This window comes from Aspergillus pseudodeflectus, assembly GCF_044049435.1.
Source record: "Aspergillus pseudodeflectus strain CBS 756.74 chromosome Unknown BJX68scaffold_23, whole genome shotgun sequence".
NCBI classification, from domain to species: Eukaryota; Fungi; Ascomycota; class Eurotiomycetes; order Eurotiales; family Aspergillaceae; genus Aspergillus; species Aspergillus pseudodeflectus.
The window spans coordinates 171,418-183,741 of record NW_027263799.1 but is presented as its reverse complement, the minus strand read 5'-3'; the positions used below and the strand labels follow the sequence as shown (position 1 = coordinate 183,741).

The 12,324-nt window shown below is 49.7% G+C and overlaps 3 protein-coding genes across 3 annotated transcripts; 1 reads left to right on the top strand and 2 right to left on the bottom strand.

Moving 5' to 3' along the window:
- Window positions 1–4,275: 4,275 nt before the first annotated feature.
- On the bottom strand, window positions 4,276–5,172 carry BJX68DRAFT_97336 (uncharacterized protein). The gene is made up of 3 exons (XM_071050104.1): window positions 5,033–5,172; window positions 4,626–4,934; window positions 4,276–4,566 (listed from the first exon to the last, which is right to left on the bottom strand). Exons 2-3 carry the CDS (start codon window positions 4,903–4,905, stop codon window positions 4,373–4,375), a joined length of 474 nt encoding a protein of 157 aa, XP_070898720.1. The 5' UTR covers window positions 4,906–4,934; window positions 5,033–5,172; the 3' UTR covers window positions 4,276–4,372.
- A 1,849-nt stretch (window positions 5,173–7,021) lies between these two features.
- On the bottom strand, window positions 7,022–9,256 carry BJX68DRAFT_276047 (uncharacterized protein). The gene is made up of 2 exons (XM_071047990.1): window positions 8,507–9,256; window positions 7,022–8,423 (listed from the first exon to the last, which is right to left on the bottom strand). The coding sequence occupies exons 1-2, from the start codon at window positions 9,120–9,122 to the stop codon at window positions 7,501–7,503; spliced, it is 1,539 nt and encodes a 512-aa protein (XP_070898719.1). The 5' UTR covers window positions 9,123–9,256; the 3' UTR covers window positions 7,022–7,500.
- Window positions 9,257–9,669: 413 nt separating this feature from the next.
- BJX68DRAFT_267183 (uncharacterized protein) lies at window positions 9,670–11,025 on the top strand (the record flags this gene model as incomplete). Its single annotated transcript, XM_071045735.1, has 1 exon — window positions 9,670–11,025. One exon carries the CDS (start codon window positions 9,670–9,672, stop codon window positions 11,023–11,025), a length of 1,356 nt encoding a protein of 451 aa, XP_070898718.1.
- Between the last annotated feature and the right edge of the window lie 1,299 nt (window positions 11,026–12,324).

The following is a 12,324-nucleotide window of genomic DNA, read 5'->3' as shown; positions in this document are numbered from 1 at the left end:
TTGGATATCTGATGAGCTAGCGCTTGCCTGGCTAGTTCAATTTAACCATGCTACAAAGGATCCTAATCGTACGAAGCAAGGCGAGAAGCGATATCTAATATTCGATGGTCATGGCGCGCACCTTACGCTTGAATTTCTACAATACTGCGAGGATAATATGATTATCCCCTTTGGTTTCTTACCTCATACGACACATCTTTGCCAACCTCTTGATGGAAAGCCTTTTCTAGCTTATAAGCAGCAATTCAGGCTTATAAACAACGAGCTATCCTTCTGGGGTGGTAGGCCATATGGGAAGGCAGAGTTCTTACAGATTATTCAACCAGTCCGCGAGAAGGCCTTTACACAGCGAATTATTCGAGAATCCTTTAAAGACCGCGGTATCTGGCCAGTTGATGGCCATCATATTGTTGATCAGCTTGCCAATCAGTTGGAAATACCAGATATATCGATCCCAGAGCTCCCTGGCCGTACACCAACTCCACCACTATTATTATCCTCCAGCGTTGAAAATAGCCCTCCAGTGACGATTGAGGCGCTTACTAGGAACCAGGCAAAGGTCATGAAGGATCTTACTAAACTATCTGAGCGGACCAAGCGGAATTTATCAAAGGTCTTTCAACACCAGATGGAGAAGCTAGAGGAGCTTAAAATGACCCAGGAGGCAATCTGCAGGATTAGGACCGCGCAGGCGCCATAGCACCGGAATTATACTAAGCGCCAGGTTAAACCGCTTGGTAGTAATGGGATACTAAAGACTCGCGATACTATTCGATCAATTAAGGTCAGGAAGGAGAAGGATAATGAGCGGGAGCAGAAGAAGCTGGCGAAGCAATTTGAAAAGGTTTATGGTTTTGCGCCCACGCAGCGCTCGGAGGAACGAATCCAGCAGGCAGCTGAAAACGAGAGGCTATCTAGAGAGGCAGGAGAAGACTTTTTTATTGATAATTAGTTGTTGTGGTGGTTGAATAGCTTCAAATATCGAAAAACTACGAAGAATATGGGACTACGAAGAATATGGGGCGCACCCATAAGACGAAGGCGGTGGGTGCGCTGGAAGGCACGGATAACGCTTCGTCTATCTTCGCGGAAGTCGGGCGTTCGTGCGGACCCAACGCGAAATTGATCATAGTAAACCCACTGCTTTCAGGCTGGGGAGGGAATCCTGCCCATAAACTGCCCTTGGCTACGTTGCTTCTACATCAATTGATACCGTATGTTCAGACCTATACTTTCTATATCCCTGAATGAAAAGTACTCTAAAGGCATATTCAGGCAACTTTCTTGTCCTAGTAAACATGAAACAGTCTGGCCAAGCGCTCGCCGTGGAGCTTGATGGCAATGATCTCTGGCAGACAGTCAGATAGGAAACACCAACGTGTATCCTTCGCTTTGTCGGTCCTTGATCACTCTCCGTCTCAGCACAGTCAGCTTAAGCATATTTCACGACCAACTCTGCCGACTCCCCACTTGGCAGTGGCTCCCTTATTCCAAGGTTGAAGATCTAGTTAACTAGTTAGTGCTTACCGTCTTTAGTCATTCCAGTCCATGTGCGCAAATTGCTAAAGTGCCCCGGACATTCTGCGTTGCGGTGACAACCAAGGTAGCAAAGAGCGATGCTTTCGGCTATATACACATGCCTCGACTGCTAGTCCCAAGATCTGGGCCCCCTGATCGATCGTGGGTCAAATGACCGTGCTTGCTGCATGGATGTGCAACGATCTAGACGAGGATAGCTTAAAGGACGAGCGGCTGGAGGCCCGAGACAGTCACGTTCGCTTCCCGCTGCCGACGTCTCGATACCCCCAAGTCCTGTCGTCTTGTTGTCTGTTACTCCTCCTCCATCGTTCGAGACGGTACGAGTCTGGTCTGCACTTTGCTTCTGATATCCCCGGTTGCGGTGGGTAATCCAGGCGCTGGATCGAACGTCCGTTTATGAGTTAGAGATCAAGGGAGGCAAAGGGCACTGGGGAAAGTGCGGTGAAGGAGATACTCACTCCTCTAGAATACCACTGATCAGCGACTGTCAATCCACCTCCGGGAAAAATCCTCCACATGCAAAGCCTATCAATGGCAGGATGCTAGGGTAGGGCCTCCTTTATAGCATCCTGGAAAGGGTGAACTCCTAGGATCACACACCTTTCGCTCCAGATATTAGTATAAGATATGGATCTATAGCGCTATGGATAGTAATGGCAATAGTACGTGCTTACCTCGCCCCAATTTCTGTCCCTGAAACGATCCTTGTGTGTCTTTCCGCCAAGTACGTGTGGCTCTCGAAGTCGGCGTCTTAAAGAGAAAGACCGAATACCTCCGTCTGACTCCGATCTCCCTAGTTTATCCAATTATTGTATGATTGCCAGGGATATGCGTGATTTAATACTGTCATGTATCGGAGAGGTCTTTAGAATTAGACCGGGGGAAGATCTTGCCGTGAAACCTTCCGAGTTAGGGCCGTCATGGAAATCTACTCATCAGACGCCGGACGTCAGCCCCAGATTATCTGCAACGCAATCAGAGGGCTTCATCCGCATCGGATCTATCTATTCGTTACGCAGAGAGACCTATCATCGACCCGCTCTCCAAACCTCTCAACCGAGGAGAAAAGGCTGAGGTGTCCAGACAACACCCATCGCAAAAGCAAAGCAGAGGGCTGGCAGGGAGGCACAGACAGCTGCGGAGCAAGAAAAGCAAACGCCAGCTCATCACCATGACCGATATTCTGGTGAAGCACCTTGCAAGGCTCTGGCCTCGATCGTTGAAGCACGTATCCTGCATGTACAACGTCGTATGTATGTTTTCAGCGAGCAAACCGCTCGAAGACATCTCATGGGCTCCAAAACGCCACCGAGATTCATTCGACCGCTCGGTTTTCTCCAATTGTTCCACAGCGCCTACAACCCTCATCTCAGAAAGCGGAGGAGCCCTACCATTCTTTGATGGCCCTCGCACAGCCAACAACCACAAAGGATCCCTCAAAGTTTTCAAGGGTGTCATTTTCGAGACAGAAGGACGCGGGTTTCGCCGACATTTATCGCTCCATACCTGACCCCCGCTCGTAACCCTCCCCGTAGTGTGGGTGAGCGTCCAACGTCCCGAAATCTACAGTTACGATGATTCTCTGCTCTTCTAGGTCTGGACAGGAGATCACTGCTTTTTGTATCCTAGTAGCACGCAGAGATACTATTCGTAGTCTGGCTCTCGTTGGCTTTTTTTGGCATCTTATGTATTTTCGTTAATTATACTTTTTTTGCTTCTTCTTCCCCAAGCCCCCGCGGCTGAAGCGGTCGAAACACTGCCCAGTGGAACGCATCCCTGGATATAACAGGGTCAGTGATTGGGCGCATTGAGAGCAAGTGGTCCACGACAAACTTCGAATTTCGAATCCTGATTTTCAGAATCCTCCTGCGAGGTTTCCTCGGACGTGATAGGAGATAGGTCGCGAATAAAGGCGGGTGATTCCCCATCTTATCATGACGAGGATTTGCCTCACAGGGGGATGCCTTACATTGCGTGCGTGAGAATGGGTTCGTTCCAGCCTTTCTTCTTTTGCTTTTGCCACGCTGAACTTTTGTTGTCAACAAGGCAGCTACCCACAAGATTAGCGGTCGCGAATTAATGCTGCTGCGCCTCTGCTAGTTCCGAACCCATTCGCAACGGATTCCCACTTGAGCGGCCGCCCTCGCTTTCGGGTCTCCCCCTGGTGCAGTACATAAGTCACATCCCTCTGCATTGGAGCGTGGGCTGACTCGACCCCCGGGATATATTGATGTGGCATTCCCGTCTGCCTTACCCTCGCCTCGTCCACTTCTTCCCTCACTCCCCACGAAACGTGACCGCCTCTCGTCCAAAAGACCGGCCGGGGTATTGACATGACATCGTTTGACATTTCTCATTATTTACCATGAACTGACATGACAGACATAAGGAAAAACAACAGAACCCCAGGGCTAATCACTTTTGTCTACAAGGCCGTTTACCCGATGCCGATGTCTTCGGTGCGTCGTTGCTGCCTTGTGCAATCCTCTCCCGACATCACACTGCCCTTCCAGTGCTGCTCCTGGCCTTTCACCCCCATATGTCTCCTCGCGTCCAAGGTTGAACACCGAAGAAGAGAAGAGGCATATGATTGTCCGATCGCAAAGGAGATAATTACCCAGAGGTTCCTCCCCCGTTAACTGATTAATGATGGAGTATTGCGATCAGGTCTTGTCCAACAGGAAGCGCTGTGGTGCGGACATCCGAGGTGAGCAGCATTGAACCTGTCGTCTCATACATCCACCGAAGAATGTAATACTAAAAGATTGCGTGAAGTTTCAAAATCGAAGCAAGGTGGCGATGTCATGTCGGAATCCGGCGAGCGGATCATTTGTCAACTTTTCTGATGCCAACTTTTCTGACGCGTCATCCTCTTCCAAAGTTGACGGGAGTGCACCACCACTACTAACACATGAGTATACGCACACAACGAGTCCTGGTATTGCTTACGGCTGCCGATAGTTTGACGACGAGTCAAACGAGCGTTGGAGCCTGGGTCTTCCCGCACGTCCAGAAAAGCTCTCTGTACTAAAATATCAAGTTAGGGATCCAAAACACAGATGCGTAAGATGGCCAATCGGACATACTCAGCTCCTCGACTTCCCCCGAGGTCATGAAGGTCTCGCGAGTCGTGGCCTCTTCAAAGACTGCCTTGTTGGATGTGTAGCACCCGATGATAAAGTTTGCAAGTGGCACCAGCAGGTTATCCCAGGGACGTCTCGTATGTTGCTCGGGAGCAAGCCTCAGGAATTCGCGTAGCAATTCATGGGGCGGTTCGGTTTTGGACATTTTGCCATCGAGGAAATCCAGGGCGATCCTGTGGCTGGTTGGGAACGTACCATCCGGCTTGAGAGCGGTCTTTCCCATTTCTCTAAAAGGAAGACAGACCTACACGTCTACGGGGTCAGTATTGATCCGGTAGACATCATCAATCCCGTCAGGACAAGCCCCGACGGCAGTGGGAATGGCGGAGAGTAAGTTGGCATAGACGTACCTTGAGCGTCGGGACCAGGAATTGTAGATCGTAGATTTGGCCTCGGAAGTATATGGGGTGTCCAAAAGCCTGAACAAGTATCAGGGGCAAGTTCCTGCTAAGGCTCCGCGTCGAGAGTAGGACCAGGACCTCTGTCTCCAGCCTCGTCGCTTCGCGTAAAGAACGATAAATTGCAACAGAACGAGATACAATCACTGCAAATGGTGCAGGCTAAGCTTTTCGACTTTTACCGGCGTTGGGTCGGTCTACCGGCAGATGGGGAAAAGTATCTCAATAATAAACAAGATCAAGGCTTCGAACGCGGGACTCTTCACACAACTTTTCTGAGGCAACGCAAAAGACGGAAATGCAAACAGAAGAAGCACGAGCAACAAAATTGACGTGACTGGGTTGAAAGAGCGTGGTATACGAGCAAAAACGAACGTAGGAGGATGAAATCTGATGGAAGAAACCGGCTGGGGGAGGTTGAGGAAGGAATCACAGCAAAACAGAAAAGACTAGGAAAGACCAAAGGACCGGAAGTCTTGGCGGAACGAGACAAGGTGAGTCCGCTATTCGTTGGATGGGTCAGGACTCTATAATCTATGCTTGTATCAAACCAGAGGCTGCGTCGATTGGACATGGTGATTGTAACGAAACCGGGAGAGGAAGTTGGTGAATAGCTTGCGGACAATGAGATGCACTTGACTACAATGGCAGCATGTCATTGAATAAAATGCTGAATTTACTACAATGCATCTTCACCGTCTCCCATTGTGCTGAGGATCTGTTTGAATCCTCGTCGCTGCGGAGAGGTAATGGGGATCGCAAAACCGAGTTTCATCGGCAAACCAAAATAGTCCAACAAAGAAAAAAATGTGGTGAGCGCGTGATATCAGGGGGTCGGTCAGAGGCTTCACAGGCCGCCACGTTGGCAGACTCATTTTTAGGATTGCCGAGCCAGCGTCGACTGGGCGCCGGAAGGGACCAATCAAAAGGTTCGCTTGTCTGGCACTTCTGCAATGATCTGGAATCATTTCAGCTGGTTTCGCCAGGGAAAAGTTCTCCGTTGAAAGCAGCCCAGGGAGCAAGGAACAGAACGAGATAATCATGCGACATCCTGCGATACTCTGGGCGAGCTCTCAGATATCTATGAGTCCCTCCACGCCTTCCCGAGGGCCCTCGCTCTCATCCACTCTTCCCAAATGTCCTACGCCGCAGATTGATCTGAGTCCCTTCGATAGCGCTGACTTGTCATCCCCGAGGCATCTAGAAGTCGTCAGATCAACACGAACTGCTTCAAGATAATCTCCCCAATAAATGGCCTCTACGTGATTCAGATTCGCCTCTGCTTGTCGAGGAGCCTTGAAAGGTATCGAGTCTCTACTGCCGTTTTGTTTATCTCGAGTCCATACCAGCGTCTCCCTGACTGTACAAAAGGATACCTCTAACCTGTACAGTCAGAAAGCAGAGACGAATACTACCTACCTCGCCATCAGCATATCCAGTCGATCGAGATCGAGCATGAAGGAACAGACTCGCCGTCGATAGATTGCGGGACCGCTCGCAATCCATTTATAACCGTTGCGGCATGGCATACGCACCAAGCCAGAGAGACCAGTCAATATTCACCCGCGTTACCTACAGTCAGGAGGGGCACCTTGAAAGACCCTCTTACGGTCGAAGAAAAAAGTTGACTGCGAACTTTGCGACGCCGCCTTCTCGCAGCCAAAAATCTCGATCGGCACACGGCCACTATTCGTGCGTGCAAAAAAAGTCCTTTCGAAGAGAAGACACTCTGAGTGCAGACCTCCGAAGATGCCATGGCAATCACAGACCTCTCGCAAGATCCGCCACGTTGCCAGCTCCAAACCCTAATCAGTGAGACCCCGCCGCCGCCTCACACAAACGGATTCCAAGTGATGGATTGCGGTTCTCGGCAACTGGCAGCGAGTAAGGCATTTTTCCCGGTTTCTATGCAAGCGACGTAATCGGCTAATTGAATGTTGCTGTACAGTCCGATTGGTACGTCCGAAGAAACCTCGAAGAAATTCAGCCGTCAGACGAAGGACTGAACGTGGTCCAGCAAGGAGTTTCACCCGATATCCGAAGACACACGCCGGAAGTCCACCAGCTTCCCGGCAGCAAGAAATATATCTGTGCGTCGAAACAGTGCATATCGCCAGCGAAAACCATGTCTAGGCTTAATAATATACGCACGCATATATTTAAGGTACGTGAGACGGAAAATGCGGGTCTGATTAGATGGTTAGTGGAGCCCTCGGTACCCAGCGTTCATCGGAAACTAATTCCAGTAACTTGCGCGGCTTTAGGTTCAGTGTGCCTAGGTTGGAGGTAAGCACCCACAGGGAGGGTAAAGCGCCTGCTTTTGTTTTATATACGCTAGGCGCTTCCCGATAACACGGTATTGGCACCTTTGCTTGATCAGTTAATATGCAAGCCACGTTACAATTCCCTGTTTACTCGAATTATACGTTCACAGACGCTCCTTGAGATCTCCTGCCGCGCGTAGAAATCCACCGTAGAATGCAGGCCGGCGGTCTCGCGAGGAAGAAGACAACGATCGTGATAGGGATGGCAACAGCAAAAAATACCCAGAAATGTGTCCCTCCGGGCCCATTAATAGTGTCCATACTAAAAAGTCCTGTGGTAAATGATAACGGAGCGAAGATGATCGCCAGCGATGTCAGTCTGTTAACATTCGCAGACTCAGCAAGTGAGCGACGGCTGTCAGATATCTGAACCAGAGATGTCACGACCGGAAGCATGTTTTGAAGCCGGCGAGATAAATCATTCAGAGTATCGGCCAGATATACGTAGTCTTCACGGAGCCTTGCTCCATGGTTTAAGGCCAGTATACCAGTATGATGCTCGGGCTGCGGGTTGTAGAGCGCTAGGAAGCGCTTGATGGAGGCAATCTTATGTTCAGAGGCAAGACTGCGCCGTCGCCACGCTTGAAGGCTCCGAAGCTCCTCGTCAAGCTTGTCTAACTCCGCTACTCGCTGGTCGAATGCCTCCAGAGCATACTCGTGCCGTTTCAGGTGATAGCTCATTCCGGCCATATAGCTATTCCATTCAGCAGCGATTATTTTCAGCGGATATACTGAAAGCGTGAACAGTGTGGGTTTTGACGGATCAAACTGCTGTGGTATCTGTCGGTTCCAGTAGTATCGCAGGTCGTCTAGGAGACTCGTACGGGAAAGCTGCGCTTCCCCACAGGCACTCTTTTTATCAATGAATGAAGGAATGATAAAATCCTCGTACCCGTCCTGGAAGAGCCGAGAGGTGATTCGACTCGCGCGCTTTCTCAACTCGTGGTCTTTATTATTCTCGTTTTCATATTGTACGTCGAGGTAATCGCTCGAAATCGGACCGTCAACGAGAATAACACCTAAAAAGGCAGCGTAGGCACGTCAGTAAAGCTCCACCTAGCACAGGTGAGTAAACCTGGGATAAATATGCCCCAATACTCACATAACCACCCGTTACCGTCTTCCTTCCTTTGACAGAGTATCACTGAGCATGCGTGTTGAACGAGGGCGAGTCGAGTCATCTCTACTGGCAGCAGGACAGCAATCTTGCGCTCCACGTTCATGTCGCGTATCAGTCTATTTTCATTTTCAACATTGCTCTTGAGCACGACGGCACGATGGTAGTGAAAGTTGACAAAATTGTGCCCTTGCTGTCGAGAGGGGAGCAACGCGAGATTCGGAGTTTGACTGTCCATCTGTCGAAAGGGTGCATGGATGTGGGACGCGAAAAACACGGGATCAATCGCATACGCCGACCCCAGAACTTCTATAACATCGCGGCGAAGGTCCTCGATGATCAGGATGCGGCGCCTTTCTTTTCCATCTTGAACGGTGTCCTGCAGCTCTTTGGGGTTGACATGTTCGAAGTCAGGCTGCGTTCCTTCCGCGTCTGAGGAGAAGTCAAGTTGGAGGATACGACACGGTCGCCGGTCGGAGTCAGTGTCAAAGAGAAAATTGCTCAGGCCAGCCAGGCATGGGTTCTTGTGCTTCTGCGCTTGGACAAACTCGCGATAACTCATGCTGCTGTTTCTGAACCATTTGATCTTCTCGTTCTCCATGTCTGTCTGGCATTCAGGAAACAGAAGGGGCGCAACTGCTAGGCGCTTTGAGGAGTTCTTGCAATGAGCCGCAATACGAGTACCACCTGACAATCTATCGAGGCTGCCTCTTGGTTATAGCCCAACTGATGTGCAAGGATACTCGCACCAGCCTCTGGTGCAATATTTCGCGGTGGGGCCTAATTTGGACAGGTAGGTTAGTATTAGGGCAATACGCCACCCCACCTGTCCAAATTATCATCGTGATTCATGCAGGCCAGAGGCTGTGGCGTCAGGCTTTCACACCGAGTTGTTTGCTGGCAATGCAGCTACGCCGACAGGGGTCTAACATTGCCCCCAAGGCTGTTATGCCCAGCTTTTCCCGGTGCAGCCTCGCAAACCTCCCTCGAGCCCAGTGCCCGTGGGCTTATAAGCATGTGCTGGACTCCATGCGTTTGGCAAACACGCCTGTTCCACCACATGTCCCTCCACCTGTTCAATGTTCATACCCGATCACTGTACCACTCGACCGACGGACGAAACCAGCCTTGCGTGACCAAGCATTATAATGGCCTTCAACATCGACACCTGGCTAGACGGCACGTACACGAAGAAACTCTCCTTTGAGTACAAACGGAATGCCGAGGCAGTAGAGAGAAAGTGCAGAGATGCTCTGGTCAATGCTAAGATCTCATATCTTAGTTCATTTCGAATCAAGTCAGGGAAAAGTCTTAAGGCCAAGCTCGAAAAGATACAAAACCTTGACCCCAACTATCACCTCTCTGCAGACACTATTACGGGCCCAGGAGGTGTCTTCGATATCGCCGGTGTACGTATCGCCGTATACACTCCAGATGACCTTCAAAGAGCCCAAGAGGTCATAGAGTCCAAGTGTGGTTTCAGCTACCATGTTAGGGACATCAGAGATTATTCTCCTTTTACCAGAGTGGAGACGAGCACCCAGCCCGCATATACCGCAACCCATTTGATCGTCAGTGTGGATGAGGATGGTCTGACACTACCCGTAGAGCTCCAGGTGATGATGGTCCTGAAGAGTTCTTTTGGTCACATAGAGCACGACTATGTATACAAAAAGGTTCACCCAGATGCCTCGGAGGCGGAGCTCAAAATTCTTTTTGCGTATGGGAAGGCCATTGATCACAGCGAGGAACTTCTCAAAGAACTAAGTCGCCTTCGCCAGCAACGACTCGAAGCAAAATTCAAAGACATTCACGGTCTGGGGAGCTTTCTAATCACCTGGTGGCACGAAAATGTCGACGACCAAGTGAAAATCATAGGTCCGCTCGGCGCGCTTTATCAATTACTTCTGAAGAAAGAAGTGTCTTCTTTGATTACTCGAGGGGGTTTGTGGGTATTCCTCACGGAAAACATTGCTCAAACGACAAAACAACCAACCAAGACGCCAACCCCAAACGTGCGGTTTGTACCTACACTCTTGATCATCGACAAGGTCTTTCAAAAGTATGGTGTTGAGCTCCAGCCAAGTTCAGAGCCAGTTCGGAATGAGGAAAAATACGACCGCAGGCTTAAGGTCATCATGAGCACAATCTTATGGCTTTCCGAGTTCTTTTCACCAGCAGAGTGGGAGAACGCCCTTCTAGAGAAGCTAACCACCCCGCAAATGAGACAACTCTCATGGTTGGCCAGTTCAGCCCCTTGCCAGCTTGTCAGAGACCGTTCGCACTTCAATAATCGTGTCGACAACTGCAAGCAGGTTGATGGTGTATGGGACTTGTTCAAAACCCATTCCTGCAGAGCTGTGAAGCTCGTTTGGGAGCTTTCCAACTCGGGTATTCTCCGCGTTGTCGCGGAGGAGACTGACCTCTTCAATCGAGTCTTCATTCAACCCGGCCGGACCTTGAATAATCACATTTCGCAGGGCGCAAATCCTTCGTTGCCTTGATTTCTCCGTCTTTCGCTGCATGCGTTGGCATTTTATTTTGTCATGTGGCTGCCCTCGCTTTCTAGCTCTAAGTTCCTTTTGTGCTTTTGAAACACTTTTCGGTCCCTTGATTTCATTTCCAGTTCAAGTTAGTTACTAGCGTTCGTTGCCTATTGCAGAGACTGTTCGATTCAACTTTAAGTGTTCATGAAGTAGCTCTCTAGACCTAGTTCATGTCCAGTTCGATAAGTTTGCGCCGCGGGTACACGATCAACCGCTATCCTAGAAGCCTGCTGGAACTCTACAGTATCCAGAAGCCATGGCCGGGCCGTTCTCAATTCATTATCCTACTGGTAGCGTCGCAGAATCTGAGTGTATCAGATAAAGGAGTATTTAGAGGGTCTTGCTATTTTCATAAAACGTTTATTTGAGAGCATCCTTAGCACCAAGATCTACACCAGCCCTATTTACCCCGAGGCCATAAACCAGGCACAGCAGCAGCGGCGTTACATGTTGCCTTATGATATATTACTCACATGGCGCAGAGTACGTCGCCTATATAGAAAAACTGAGGAAGTGCACGGGGCACCATTCCTGCCGGTTGAACCAAACAAGTAGTATATATGCTCAAGGGCTAGGCCCAAACAAGGTGCACTATCTTCCGTAATCGATTTCTTTGAGCTTGTTGACGCCTTACTGTAAATCCGACTGATAACGATGGTCTTCCGGTCTTGAGAGGTACCGATTTACTGGCCTGATATTGAGCATGGCCTTGACGTTGCGAATCGCGGGGATTTCTCGGTTATGATTCTTGCCATTCGTTGTTTCAGAAGCTATTCCTTGCAATGATCGCTTACTCAGTTTCCTCAGATTTCGGACGCTGCAGAGGATCAGATCCTTGATCCTTCCGTCCGAAGTTCTTCAGCGTGGCCCGGCATTACCCCAGGCTTAGTCGATTTTCGATGCGAGCCAAGAGTCAAATCAGATGAAAGCAACGAATAAGCGACAGCTGAATGATTCAGAAATGGTGCTAAGTAGCTCCATGGGGGGCGAAGAATTGGATCACTGCTGTCGATAGCGTGCTTGCAGAATTTCACATCCTGCTCAAAATATATCTTGAAGCTCTATGTGGGGATTGCTGTGGACACTGCGCTCAACAACCAGGCGATCATCGTCCATCAAACGTTTAAAAATGTAGAAAAGTGGAGAGACGTGGAGCTCTCCGAGTCGTGACTTTCCAGTCAAGTCTGGTTCTGGCTTTCTGAATCGAGTAAATGAAAGCGACGTTTTGGGGGCCGTTATACCGGTGAGGCCAGGACC